The sequence below is a fragment of the Diorhabda carinulata genome, chromosome 12 (assembly GCF_026250575.1).
Source record: "Diorhabda carinulata isolate Delta chromosome 12, icDioCari1.1, whole genome shotgun sequence".
Lineage (NCBI taxonomy): Eukaryota > Metazoa > Arthropoda > Insecta > Coleoptera > Chrysomelidae > Diorhabda > Diorhabda carinulata.
This window is the reverse complement of record NC_079471.1, coordinates 4,656,945-4,671,874: the sequence shown is the minus strand read 5'-3', so window position 1 is coordinate 4,671,874 and position 14,930 is coordinate 4,656,945. Positions and strand designations below refer to the sequence as shown.

Sequence of the window (14,930 nt, the reverse complement as noted above, 5' to 3'; positions counted from 1 at the left end):
GGCTCTTTGATAGAAAAAGCTCAATTGTGAAACGAGGTTCAGTACAGAATTCGCATTTATATAGATCTTCGAGGATCACATAATATCTAAGCGAAAAATGGAGATTTCTTATTCGTAGTCTCTGCATTATATTTTTTTTAGTCATTGGAGGAAATTTAAAGTAAGAAAACTGTAGAAAATATTGAATAAAGCTCAATATTGTTTTATTTTTCAGTTTTTGTCTCTTGTGGATGATAATACGAGAATGATTCGATAAAAAAGCACCTTTTCAGAGTTTCACAACACAGAATAATTTGAACAGTCAATTAAACTTTATCTTTTATGTGGAAACCGAGGAAAATATACATAAATATCATTTTGAAAGTGCTCTGTCTCATGCTAAGATCTGTGAGGTTTTATTTGCTTCCAAAAGCAACGTTGTTTAATGTAGAAATTCATACATATGTACTTATTGCTTGTCGAATGAAAGTACACCTTCATCTTATTTTTTCACTTCTCAAAGTCATTTTTCTACGGTTTCTCACCCCTATTCTTTACAAAAACGTGTTCAATTCAGCAAACTCTCTTATCTTGCGTCTATTTTACCATCATTATGTTCCCAGCTTCCGATCCAGTTCTCTATATATGTATCAAACATATTACTTTGCTTGTTTTATTTTCTTCGCCACATTGTTTTTCTCTAGCACTTCTTTATTTTTATTCTTTTGTACGCGTCATTATCTGTTTTCGATTTCATAATCGTACTCATAATTTTTTATTATTATTGTCTTTTCCGCGTAAGTCATGATGTGCCATATTATGGTTTCATACATTCTGAGTTTAGTTTCTTAGCTCGTCAACATTTTTCTATTTGCTGTTTATATCTTCTCTCTGACTTCTTCTGTTCCATTTCCATAGTTCATTATTATTACACCTAGCTACTTAAAATCTCTCTCGACTACAAACTAACATATTCCAATTTTTGCTTTGTATCTTCTTTCTTCTCTCGTTTTGCTATATTTCATTTATTTCCTCTGTTTAGCACTAATTTTCATAATTTTTTCTCCGTAATCATTAATTCGTTCAACATTTCTTTCATTACTTTTTTTGCTAGTAGAATTATAACGTCTACGCAGACCCTCTCCATTTCTTATTATCTATTATGGATATTTTTTATAACATAATCAAGGGGAACAGGTAATAAAATAAATATTTCAACAGAACCGTTTTTACAGTGAGGAAACTTCTTCATTTTCTGTCACAGCTTCCAGTTTCTGTGCTTATTGGATTAATGTTAATCCAGTCTAATTTTTTTACTCCTTTTCTAAAATCATTTTGAATAAAAATTTTTTGTACGTTTTTTTAGTATCCTTATTACTAATAGTGAAAATCCAAAGGAGCTTTTGCAACTAAATGTGTCAATTAACAAGTACGTTATTAACTTTTCACTATTCAAAATATTTTCTATAGAGTAGTGATGTCTATTTACGATATAAAGTTAATTACATTATTAACTGTAAGGTCAGATATATATTCACTTATAGGCATAATGTACTTCTTTGAGCAACACATGTGATGTAACATTGATTGTATCTTCATCTGTTGACATTTTAATTTATTATTTGTTCGAAGAAGATTGCATCTTGGACAAACAAAAAAAATGAAAAACATTTCAATTCGCAGTCTTGTGATAAAAGTATTTTTCACTTTTTCTTCATAACAGTTACTCTCTACATTAATAAGAACTGATAAAATGGCTAAAAGTCATTTACTTTTTTATTTCAAAACGATTCCACATAACGAAAAATATATTTTTCTGTTTTTGTTAGCTCTTCTTCTTCTGATTCATAAGTTATTCTGTTTCTTATTTTGAGAACTGCAGAGTCCCGCGTTTTAAGGCCTACCTGGCAAGCTCCTACATACAAGCTCGTGTTGTGTGATGAACAATTAAAACAAAATGGAATTTGTAAAACCGTTGGTGATGTTTTTACTGAACACACTATTACCATTACACCTACACTCACACTTAGACAATCTAATGCGTGTTTCGTTAGCCAAGCTTTCGCCTTCAGTGACCGAAGATAAAATAATTGACAATACCAACAGATTACACTACTAGACTCGCGCTATCATCTTCACAGAGGTGTCACAGAGGTGAATTAAGCACATCTCACAGAGACATTAATTCATCTAATTTTATAATGTGTAAATCGTTTACAGAAGTAATAGAAAATATAATTACTCCAAGCGAAGTAAAAATCGAAGAACCTAAATTTTTTATATTGTATGAGTTATGGTGGGTCTTTTATGCTAAAGAGTTGGACCAAATTATTTGTCTAGAAAATATGAATTCGATTAATTTGATGATTAAAAAAAAACGACAAAATTTAAAGCTTCCAATTCTTAACCAATCAATTCCCTGATGATCAATACAAGTTAGTACACTTTGGAGTTTAATTTTGCCGCAATCCCACTACGAAAACGCTTATATTTATAGCTGAAAATGAGAAAGTCACCAGAGGGCGTCTGTGGAATGTTTAACTACATGAATCAAGTAGCAGCAGCGGCTGGCAGTGTCTTAAGTTCAGATTAGAGATGAGAGATAGTTACGCCACTCCGAAGAGGCGCAACAACGTCGAAACTAGTCAATGGTTACGGTGAGGACCTTCTCCGGGATGCCAATTTCGGCGGATTGTCGATAACATCACGTTCTTCGAAGGAGATGTATGATTCTTATTTATGATCTAACCTGTATATACTTTATTATGACCATTCATTGTGACAAAATATAATAGATTTCTAATGCAAATTTTATATAAAACATAGTTAAAGGGAGACTAACGTCATAGTGAAAAAGTTGTGGCAATAAGGCATTAATTCAATTATAATGGCAAGCATTTATTCTAGTTCATCTTAATTAATTGGTTTGTCCTCCTTTCCTTCAGTGGGAAAACAATGTTTATTGTTAGTCTAGACGTATGTTACCATTAAAGGAGCAAATTAAGTAGCTAGTCGAATGAAGTAGTACGAGTAGATTGATTTCAACCTTCCAATCATTATTAATCACTTTATGATATACAAATTTATATTTTTGGATTATTTATTTGAAATCATTTTAAAAATTATCTCCGCTTTAAATTGACTAGTAGGTTATTAGAAGTTTAATAACATCAAATAAAAACATAACAACTAAACCTATTATATAATTGATATTAATGTATGCAATAAGTACGATTAGCTAGATATAAAGAAAAATAAAATCAAATATATGGTAGTCAAAAGAATTATTCATACCCATTACAAGTTATATAAGTATATATCAATCTCCTGAAGTCGCTTGACATGGTGCAAGGCAACGTGAAACAAATTATTGCTTGACATTATGCGATTATGTCTTGAGATTATATTATGGTTACCAATTATTGAAACTCCAAAAAAAATGGTTTTTCTTACCTCAAATCTTATTTATGTAAGGGAAGTAAACAAAAGAAAGTGGCCAGCGAATCACTGCTGAATTTTAGCTGCTCATGTCTTGCTTCAGTTACTTGATTCACAGGAAAGAGTACCGAGGTGATTTGAATAAAAAAATAGGACGAAATATACAAAAAATATATGAAGAAATTCTTAAAAAAATATTGCGAAATAACAGAAACATCTTTATAGTGATGAAATTATTGTTATATTTAAAAAATTATGTTTTTAAAGTGGATTTCTGCTTGTCGTTCTCTTATTTTGAATTCAACTTTTTTATTTTTTATTTTGCGGATAAATGCGGAAAAAGTAGAAACGAAGGGAAAGAAGTTGCATGATACATTGCAGATCAAATTGCATACTTAGTTCATACAGGTTAATCTATCTATCCCTGGCCACAATAAAAAACAACAGGTACAAATTACAGCAGAAGAAAATTATAATTAATAGCAAAAAGTTTTGATATACGACAAGTATAAAGTTTTACTAAAGTAGTCTATTGAATCAGTTGATCTGAGTCTGATAATTGGTTGGATTTCTTCCTAGATTCGTATGTAGAAAAATCACACCAAACCAATTAAGGTGCAAGTGATGGATGTTGTTTGAATTTATCAGCTAAGTTCATACTTTTGATTAATGTTGCGTTTTGATTAATGTTTGTATTGTTTGCTGGATTGGTGTTTAATAAAATATGATATAATAATGAGACATCATAAACTCCGTATTTTGTACTCCGTGACAAGTAATTTATTTTTATTAATAAATTATTTTTGTTGCAGTTGCCATTACTAGAGACAAGTAAATCGTCTTCCAAAGTGAATTTGAACCATTACCAGAGTAAAACAGCAACCACGCCAATGTCTCCCATGGTGGATACTTTTCCGGCTATTAACAACAATTCTACGCGCAGTTCGCACGAACTTAGCAATAACAATAAAGAGGAAAACGGTTTCCCTATGACGCCACCAGGTAATTACAAATTCTAATTTACAACAGTAAAAAAAAGTTGTCAAAGTTTTCCATTAATTGATTGAAATTTTTAGTCGATGTCGGCTTTTGTGCCGAGCTACTATGTGCTATAAGCCATAAGGTCATACGTAACTTTTTGCTTATATTATAAGAAAGTATATTTGTTTCCAAGGCAAAATCTAAGATAGTATTTGCCTATCTTTGACAGGAAATCAGTACTAGTAGTCCAGTAATTTTAGGTAGATTTAGGCAAGAATTTCGGAAAATCGAGATACTCAGCTATAAAGTCGTTTAAACTTGTTCATTTGACATCCTAAAACTCCTCTCAAAACTCACAAATAATTCGATGTGAGCAACTTTAAAAATCGGGGCTGAAAAGTCAAAAAAATCGATTTTTTGCAAATAACTCGTTTCCTATGGGTTTTACGCTATATGTATTTCTTATCAATATTATAGAGCAATAAATTCTCTATAATTTTTTTTTGAAAAATTTTTTCATACGGTAAATCGTTTCTGAGATAGAAGGCAGAGCGCGCGCCGTTAGAATCCCGTTTAAAATCAACTGGATGTCCCTATCGAAATAATCTATTAGAAAGTATAAATTATTGCTAAATATATAATTATAAATAATTTTCATTTTTTATCAACAATTGCATTATATTCCAATCAAGTATAAATTCATTTAAGAGCACTTACTTGCCCGTGTAGTTTCAAAATCGTAGAGAGAAAAATTTTAATCATATTATAATTCAAATCTTATTTATAGTAATTATTCTTAAATAAATAATTAGATTCTAACGGCGCGCGCTTTGCCCTCTATCTCAGAAACGATTCACCGTATGAAAAAATTTTCGGAATAAAAGTTGTAGAAAATTTAATGCTCTACAATATTGATAATAAATACATATAGCCATAGGACCCATAGGAAACGAGTTATTTGCAAAAAATCGATTTTTTTTTTTTACTTTTGGCCCCCGATTTTTACTTGCTGACATCGAATTATATGTGAGTTTTGAGAGGAGTTTCAGGATGTCAAATTAACAAGTTTAAATGACTTTATAGCTGGGTATCGCAATTTTCCTAGGACTGACTGGACTATAGGAGAAGATAAGGGTTTGGTCTGCTTGTACGTTCTATATAATGTAAGCACATCATAACTCCTGATGTTTGTTTTCTTAAAAAAAAACGTGAACACAACACATCCATATCTATAAACGTGATTAGTTGCTCATACGGTTTTTTTATGTTAAATTTATCATCTTTCATCACATTTTTATTTCCCGGTTCAAAGCAAGGACAAATAAATAGATAATTAACTCGTGTATATTGGATAACTCATATCCAAATGAAGACTGGAAATATTAAATGAATTTGCGATGATAAACAAACAGAAGGCAGCAGACAACGACAAAGTCGAAAGTGTCATTTTAAAATTTCACTTATATCAACATAACGGTACTAAGTTTAACGCTATCTCGAAGTACGTGACATTATAACTATTCAATTTCGTTCACTCTCCGGTGTAATAAGTAAACAAACGAATGTTTGTTATTCAAATCGAATAATAAATTATTAATAGAAAGATTATTTCTTGTAGAAATTCATAACTTGTCTATATAAGATTTCTATCAAGTTATTTTTTTATTCTGATTACATATTAACATCATAGCAAACAGTAAAATGAGGTATCCAAGTCCTGATATCTGTTTTGAATCAATTAATAACGTTTTAGTCGTGAATTGACTATAATGTTCTTAAAAATTAAGTAAACAGGTAACATTTGGGTTTTACACCAATTTATCATGGTCGCGTTCACAAACAAAAGTAAAAAGTTCAATTTAGAATGCTCCAAGAAGATTTAACTATTTATCGATCGAAAAACCGAGAATTGATTATGTTTTTCTATGATTAAAGCGTATCGCCTTTGTTATTTATAATAATAAATTAAAGAAAAAATATCCGGATAATTCAAAACTTACATTTACCGATAAATTAATCATCAGATCATTTTTATTTACGATGATGATGGTGTGCTCCAAGGTAACCTAACCTAACCTAACATAACCTAGATTAGGTAATGAATAGATGACGTTACATTCAATCGGAATTAAAAATTTTTAAATCAGAAGATGTCGTGCTCCAAGATAACGGAGCTTGGAACACACTTTTGACTAATATTTAACGCACTTTCTGTTCATCGCCAACTCTTCTGATGGTGTCGTATTTTATCGCAAAATGTCTCTTTCCATTTGAACTTTCTTCTTTCGTTGTATTTCCAATTCTTCTCGTATCTTCACTTTCCTGAGTTTTTTAGTAAATTCTGCTACGCAGTTTGCAAGCACAGATTAAGGCACTCTTCCAAATTCCTCTCATCTTATTAGTAATAAATTTGTCTAATTATTTTATCTGTTATAATTCTAGCTGAATTTTTTAATTCTAGCTCTAATTTTTAACTCTTTACGTTCCTTATTTTATATATTTTGATGACACAGAAATACTCAGATAACCATTTAAATCACTTATATCCATTTTTTTTAGTTGGACATCAAGATTGGACTGTATGTCTTTCGTTCTATCCCAATTTGTCTTCTTCTCTTACATTTTTCGTACATATATCTTAATCGTTAGTACTCTAGTCCTGTCTTCCTTCCGTGATTTCCTTCATATAATTTTTATCTATCCAGATGTTTGCTCCACCTATTTCTTTACCTGTCCTCATTTATTTCCTTTTGTTAATTTGCAGTATATAAGTTTTTATTTTCAATAATTTTTTTTACCTCGTCTATTTCTTCTGTTTTTAAAAGATTTTTTGATACGTATATCAAACGCTCTATAGCCTGAATTATTACGTTATATTATTTTTTATTTCAGAGGCATTACGTATATATGGAAATCGACTATCTGACTACGAAAAGACTGAGATAGAAAAATTTTCGAAAATTTGGTATCTGGGACTATCTGCTTGTAAAATACATGGTGAACACGGAGGAAGCCAAAATGGAGGATTCGACGATGACAGTGGAAGTTATAACAAAGTAAGTTTTTTAATTATATTAATCGAAAAATAGAGATTCAAAATAAGTGATGATCTGTGTTAATATATTAAGGAAAGATTAATCAAATTGTCGTTGTCTTTGAAGTTAATTTTTTGTTCTCCTATCAAATATAAAAGTTATTTTGTTGACATTGTGAGGAAAATTGGAATTTCTGGTAATATATTCCATGTAAACGTTTGTTTTCTATAACTGAGTGTAACTTTGAAAATGGAAACTAGAAATCCAAAAGCCAGCCATGGTCATCAAGAACAGCTGAAAACGATGACTTGCTCAAGCGCTTTAAATGGGCATACATCATTATTAAATCGAATTTTGCATAAAGATCTAATCTGATTTCCTATAAAATCCAGTTACAGGCTCTAACTTTCTAAACCAAGCAGTTGAGCACTTTTTAACGTTTAACAACATCTTGTTTTTGATAGAATCGCTAATGACCACGTAAATAAGCAAAAAACGCTTTTACTTAGGTACGACTAACCCGATACATAAGCGTGAAAGGCCACTTCATCAACCAACAGTGACTGTATAGACTGCGATGTCTGCGATATGAATTACTAGCTAGTACATGTTTGAGGATATAAAGGGTTACCACAAAATCAAAGCGTTATGGGAAAATTTCTTGGTACATGACCAATATATCTTTAAATGTAAACTCTTCATGGTGAACTGATTTCCAGACCAGGCGACCTAAACTGGCCTCCACACAGTTATTGATTTAACTTGTATAGATTTTTCTTTCAAACTTATATTAAATCAATAGCGTAGATTTACAAACATAAATTCCGCAATACGGATAATTATAAGATAATAATATATCAACATTCATCTTATAGACTCATAAAATATAATGTTTCTTTCAAGATACCCAATACTTAGAATTTTTTTCTTCTGTAGTTGCACTTGTGGTCTCTGTAAGTCGTCTATTATTGTTGTTTAAGTACTCGTGCTTTTTCTTTTCCTGGCTATGACAAGACGCACTTTTCAATTGTAGCAAAGCTCTTTTTTGAGTCAAGCAAACTGTCAAAATTGTGTAGAATATGACAGAAGCTCCAACTGAGGGAGTTATAGATACCGAAGTGTTGGGTCTTTACCAATACTGCGGTATCAACGGGTATGGAATCAAGAAGATCTAGTCCTAGTGACCATAAATTTATTGATACTTTTGACTGCTAGAGACAAGGCATTACGGAAGGATGATTACTATCCTACCTTACACCTGAATACCGTCGTAGAATCATTTTAACTGAGGAAATTGTCGAACAAATGTTACAAAAAACGCATTCAAATATAGGATTATTAGTTATGGTAGCAGATCTTTATTAGTTTTTATTCGAGGTGATATGGTAATGCTAAATTAAAGAGGTAATGTCATTCCATATCTTCAAACCATGATCCTGTAGAACATTCAGCATTCTCCATAGGCTGAATGGTTCCAAACAAATTATTTCCAATGAAAATGATAATCCATTCATTCATTAAGCATTTCACCCTTTTTGTCACTAATATTTTTGTTGTTTTTTCGATTCCAAAGAAAGATATTTGAGAATTAAAATGATTCACATATGAAATCAACTCCTTATGTTGAATATAATGAATGTGTTGAGTTTTTAATTAGTTTTGTTTCGATGTTATTGATGTTTTTAAATGATAATAATCTAAAATTCATGAGGTTTTTCTTCTCATTACATTTTTTGATGTTCTTCCTTGTTGTTAGTGTGTAATTATAAGAAAATAATTCCATAGATTACTTATAATAACGGACTTCAAACCATGAAGATAATTTTTATTTTGTAAGCCAAGGCTCAAATCATCATGAAGTATGAAATTATTTCAACGAAATATCGGTGATATAATAATTACTAGGACGTTTGGTAAATACTAACATTTACGTTTAAGTGTTTTCTTCGCACGATAAATGAACAATATAAACAACTATAGAAATTAATGAACTAAATGGACAAAATATGAGGAAGTCACTTCAAAGCAACGAAAAAAAAAAAACTTTCTGAAAAATACTAGAATAGCGTTATTTCCTGCACTCACATAACATGTAATATATTTTTTCAGGTATTGCATGATCATATTGGATACCGCTATGAAATTCTCGAAGTAATAGGCAAAGGCAGCTTCGGTCAAGTAATTAGAGCATTGGATCACATGACCAATAAACACGTGGCTATCAAGATAATAAGAAACAAGAAAAGATTCCACCATCAAGCCCTTGTGGAAGTTCGAATTTTAGATCATTTGAGGAAAAAGGACAAGGATTGCAATCACAACGTCATCCATATGTTGGAATATTTTTACTTCAGAAATCATTTGTGTATCAGCTTCGAGTTGCTCAGGTAAGTTTTATAAAATGAATCATCAATTACTGGTGGATAGTAACCAATAAAAATAGATCACAATGTATTGTGAAAAATGCATTGAATTAATTTAGCTTAAACGCCCAAATGTATATATTACTATTATTAGTCACCAAAGAGTCATATTTCATCCATTGTTTGATTGAATAGCTCCAATATCTGTTCAAAATCATCAATTCGTTTTGGTTTTTAACCAGTAATGAGCTCGCGGGGCACTTACTTTGAATAGAGCTCGCGCTTAACCACAACATGTTTCTTGGAGATCTTTAGAGTCTTAACTTACCTCGATCAGCTTCACTTTACGGTTTTTCGGAATTATTTTGTAGAATTTTTTGATATTTTATTAGGCAACAGTTTCTTAGGGGCGTCATTGTCAGACATCTAGGCAAAAATTCGAATTTATTCCGATTGACTAGCTCCAAATACTATTCAAAATGAGCTCGTATGGTACTTACTTTAAATAGAGAACTCGCTTATTCATGATATGTCCAACATGTTTCTTTGATTTCTTTAGAGTCTTAACTACCTCAATCAACTTAATTTTACGGTTTTCCGGAATTATTTTGTAAAATATTTTGATATTTTATTCGGCGACAGTTTCTTAGGGGCGTCCACGGCGTGCGTCCGTTTATCAAGCCAATCGTTGACTTATACAACGACGATAATATTTTTTACCAAAAAAAATGCTTCATTTACATACTAACAGAAGTTGCTTCACTCAAAATTCTATTTACAAATTAATAGTACGATAGCCAGGGCCGCTCCTAGCTTCTTGACCGCCTGAAAATATATAAAATACTCCTATAAAATAAAATTGTACAAATGCCAAGATATAATAGAAAGATCTGATAATCTTTTTTATTTCATGGTCGAGCGTAAAAAGTTTTTAATTATTTTTAATTTTGAAAAATAGAATAGTTTTTTGTCGTATTTTGGACATTGGTTGATAGAGGGTGCTAATTCTTTGGAAGGGCAAAATGAAAACACAAATTATTGGTATTATTGGTAATAGTTTCAAATTTATTATTTATTTTGTGTTAAAATAAAAACAAAAAAAATAAAAATTGAAATTTCGTCTAACAATAACAATAAAATAAAAGTTTTTTGTTCGTGGTTTGAATTCTTGATTGATGTTTCATTCTCAAATTACTTATTTTCTTAATTCAAATTTGTACAAAATCGTTTTCGAGCGGACTCCCCTTAAAATCGGCCGCCCCAACGATATGAACGGTCCTGATTTAATACCAGTAGTCCCATCTATGTGTCAACATACGAACTTTTTAGCCCACCTGTAACATATTTCGAATAAGTCGAAAATAACTTTCTGGAGAAGAGTCGGGGAGTTTCTACATTGTATAATGGCAGGGCCGGATTAAGATTTATAAGGCCCGGGGCTAAAAAATGACGAGGCCTCCTTAAGGAATTCGAAAACCCGGAAAAATTCACAAAATAATATCAATACGTTAGATTTGTGGTATCAACGCATCAAAAAATACAGAATTATTTCCAAATGATGGGGCCCTCTTGGAACTGGGGCCCGGGGCTATAGCCCCCCCAAGCCCCTAGCTTAATCCGGCCCTGTATAATGGAAACTTTTTCACAAATCTGTCGTAATGTAGATCACTCTTCACTTTACATAGTAATTTTGATCTTTATTTAATACTAAATAGAAACGCGTTGTTCTGCAGGAATTCTGTCTGCTCTCAAATCTCGTAAGAATTCGTTGCGGCTATTAATGATCAAATTACATTCGATTTGGTGAGATGCGATTAAATCCTAACACACAACGTCGCCGTATCTCAGCTTTCCACATATACATTCGTTTGTGATTATAAAATGCGTATTAGCAAGACACACATAATTTAAAAATATTAATTAATGAAACCTCTCAACATTTCTCTCATCATCTTTAGCAGTTTAATGGGGGAAAGCTTTAGTACGAGCTGTGCAATTTAAATTTCATAGTAATCCTTTTTAAAACGATTTCTCGAAGATTTATTGTGAAATAATTACTTGCACATTTTCATGTGTACGATAAACACGTCACTGGACGAGATTTAAATTCCTAGCGCGGTTGTCATAACATTTTTTTTCATTAGTTATGTGTAGAATCAACTGAGTTTATGACTTTTCTTCTCTAATTTATCGTCCACTCAATTTTTACCATTAAAAGTATATAAAACAGTTTTTATATGTTCCATAAATCAAATTTTTGTAATTACATTATCTAGTGCAGTTTAGAATAAGTTATTTTTATATTAACTCTTCATTACTAGTATATTCAATATTGTTTATAATACCTCTATCTGTCTATTATAAATCGAAAATACAATGATGGAATCATAAAGTGAATCGTGTATTAAACAGCATAATAAACAGAACGTTTCAAATCTAAACATGTAATTTATGAAAACCGAATTATTTATTTTGTTATATTCAAACCCAATAAACTTTTATCTTCGGTTGACTATCGATCGACGCTTTCATTTATGAACTAACGACGTATTTGGAGTAGAAATTCGTCCACCCACACTCTAATTAACAACGTCAGACTTTAATGATTCTTTTCTGGCTATATTATGAGTTTTTCTTCGCATAATTGCTCCTATTTAGCTCTATAAAGATTCCTTCGCGTTCTGCTGGTGATCTGTACTAGTTACTTTATTGTATACCCTTACTTTCTGTTCAATAATATTTATTGCACAAAAATTGAGTCGTTAAAGTATGCCTCTGCTCTTATAACTTGGCTTTTTATTTCGATTTCTGGATATTCAAATTATCACGAAACACACTCATAGCAAAAACTGTTCATAACTTAATGTGTATTCTCTTAGTTTAGATTGAATTAGAGAACGGTCGATGAGGCTACACAAACCTTGATCTGAAGATCTATCGCGCAGCCCCTCACTTCTACCATTCCAGTAGCAGAATCTCCATAAACTTCATTACAAAGTAGCTGCTTAGCAGTCTCAAAAGCTTCTTGGTTAGGTTAGGTTAAATGATAATTCAAGAAACAAACTCACGTGAGGATAGCCATCATTTTTTGCGGTTTTATTTTACTGAGTGGTAAAGGAAGAGTCTCTTTGTCCTGATTATTTCTCCTCTTTTGAATCTATTCCTCAACTTCAAACGCTTGTTGGCTGATTAAGAAACTGCAGAATGACTTTTATTTGATGGAGAAGACCCACCATCAACGGTGCTGTTTAACCTCTTACTACAAATGAGAAGTAGTAGTATCCGACCCAGGGGATGATTTATAAACATAAATCCTACCTACGTAGATGATGTGGTATGAAACAATATTTCTACTCTGGAAAGAAAACAAAAGAATATGGTCTACGTATAAAGAAACATAACTTCAATTAATTAAAAGTGTCGACAGAGCAAAACAGAAAGTATAGTGGTCCAGGGAAATTGACAAAATACTGGTAAAAGGAGTCAAGTGTTTGGATTCCTAGAAGGAATATTTAGATCAAAAGATATTTCAAGCGCCGCATTCACAAGACAGTTATACAACCAACGGTGCTGTATGACAGCGAGTGTTGGATCAAGAACAAAAAAGAAGAAAACGAAATAAACATATGGGAGTAAAAGGTATTAAGAAGGATTTTCGGAGGAGTGCAGGAAAAAAAGAGTGAAGAAGAAGAATGAAAGATTAAAGCTTTGTATGGTCAAGTTGAAATTGGATATGGGATCAGAACAAAAAGACTCCTTTGGATGGGCATATAGCCAGGATGGACAAAGATAGTTGAGTAAAAAGGTCCTTATTGAAGAGAAATTTTAAAAAGAATAGCCTATTACGGCCTATTACGACTTTTCATCTCTTATAGCTGCCGATTAGTTTGTATACTTGTTTTTACAATTCAGTTATTCCAATATTTATTTCTGAAAATAGATTTTCAATTTATTAATTGCCCTTTTCATTGTATTGGATTAAACGCCTTCAGGATATCAATGAATGTCTGTTAATCGTATTAGCCCGTTATTTGTGTTGGGAAGAAAATAGCATCTGGTATATATTGATATGCTTTATTTTTGTTACAGTCTTAACCTATACGAATTGATAAAGAAAAACAATTACCAAGGATTTAGTCTGAATTTAATTAGAAGATTCGCCAACTCGCTCCTTAAATGCCTAAGGTTGTTGCAGAAAGAAAATATCATCCATTGTGATCTAAAACCGGTAAGTAGTTTTAATATTTATTATTTTCATTGTCACTTCATATGTTTTTTCAATTGTTTATTGTATTCTGTTGTTAAATTATGCCGTATGCTAAACACGAAGTTGAATGATAATTGGTAAAATGTAAAACAGAATGCATTTAATACCTCGTGAATAATTTTATAGCAAGTTTACAATAAATATATAAACTATCAATAAAAACAACACTATTTTATAGATATAAACTGATTGTCATGTGAGATCCTCGTAACAATACCTGAGTTTTTGTAATATTTAGATACCGTTATTGTTTAGCTTATTTCTTCAGTGATTACAAGTTTATTCAAGTTACACACAAGCGCGCGCGTGATAAAAATCGTCCTATTAGACAAAGTCCACGGATGGATGCTAAACAAGATAATACACCACCCTCTGTTCGGGTTAGCCCTTATCACAAATTGTGCTCGTGAGAAATCCACGAATAGGAAGGACATTCTCGTTCGCGTCGCAGTTTCGCGCGTCGACTCCTTCCTCTCTCTAAGTTCCATGGGAGGTTTTGGATGTCTTATTTTTTTGTTAAGAATTAGCCTGTTGGCTATACACTCTTCTTGGTTGTGTGAACGTCTTAATGTGGATCTTTCTTGGGTAAACCTTTTCCAACCTTCTTGGATGAAAATATTTTATTGTTTCTTTTTTTTATATATTGTGTTTTTTGTTATTGCATTTTTTTATCCGTTTATTATTTTTTGGTACCCTTGTCACGTCATGCCGTACGATTTCTATAACTGTGTAGAAGGATACTTATCAAGTTACACATGAGGGGGCATAAATATGTCAATGCAAAAAATTCAACATCGGTGATTTTTCTAACCACAAATATTCCGCGCCATGTGGGGAGCGATTTTAGTCCGAGACAGAAAATTAGGG

The 14,930-nt window shown here is 31.6% G+C and overlaps 1 protein-coding gene across 4 annotated transcripts in view; it reads left to right on the top strand.

Moving 5' to 3' along the window:
* Positions 1–14,930, top strand: part of LOC130899944 (dual specificity tyrosine-phosphorylation-regulated kinase 2) — a 178,564-nt gene that overhangs the window by 138,705 nt on the left and 24,929 nt on the right. For all 4 annotated transcript variants that reach the window (XM_057810146.1, XM_057810145.1, XM_057810142.1 and 1 more), the window contains exons 4-7: positions 4,230–4,419; positions 7,291–7,454; positions 9,543–9,820; positions 13,886–14,024. In XM_057810146.1, the coding sequence (XP_057666129.1) occupies positions 4,230–4,419; positions 7,291–7,454; positions 9,543–9,820; positions 13,886–14,024 (771 nt within the window). The remainder of the gene's footprint in view (positions 1–4,229; positions 4,420–7,290; positions 7,455–9,542; positions 9,821–13,885; positions 14,025–14,930) is intronic.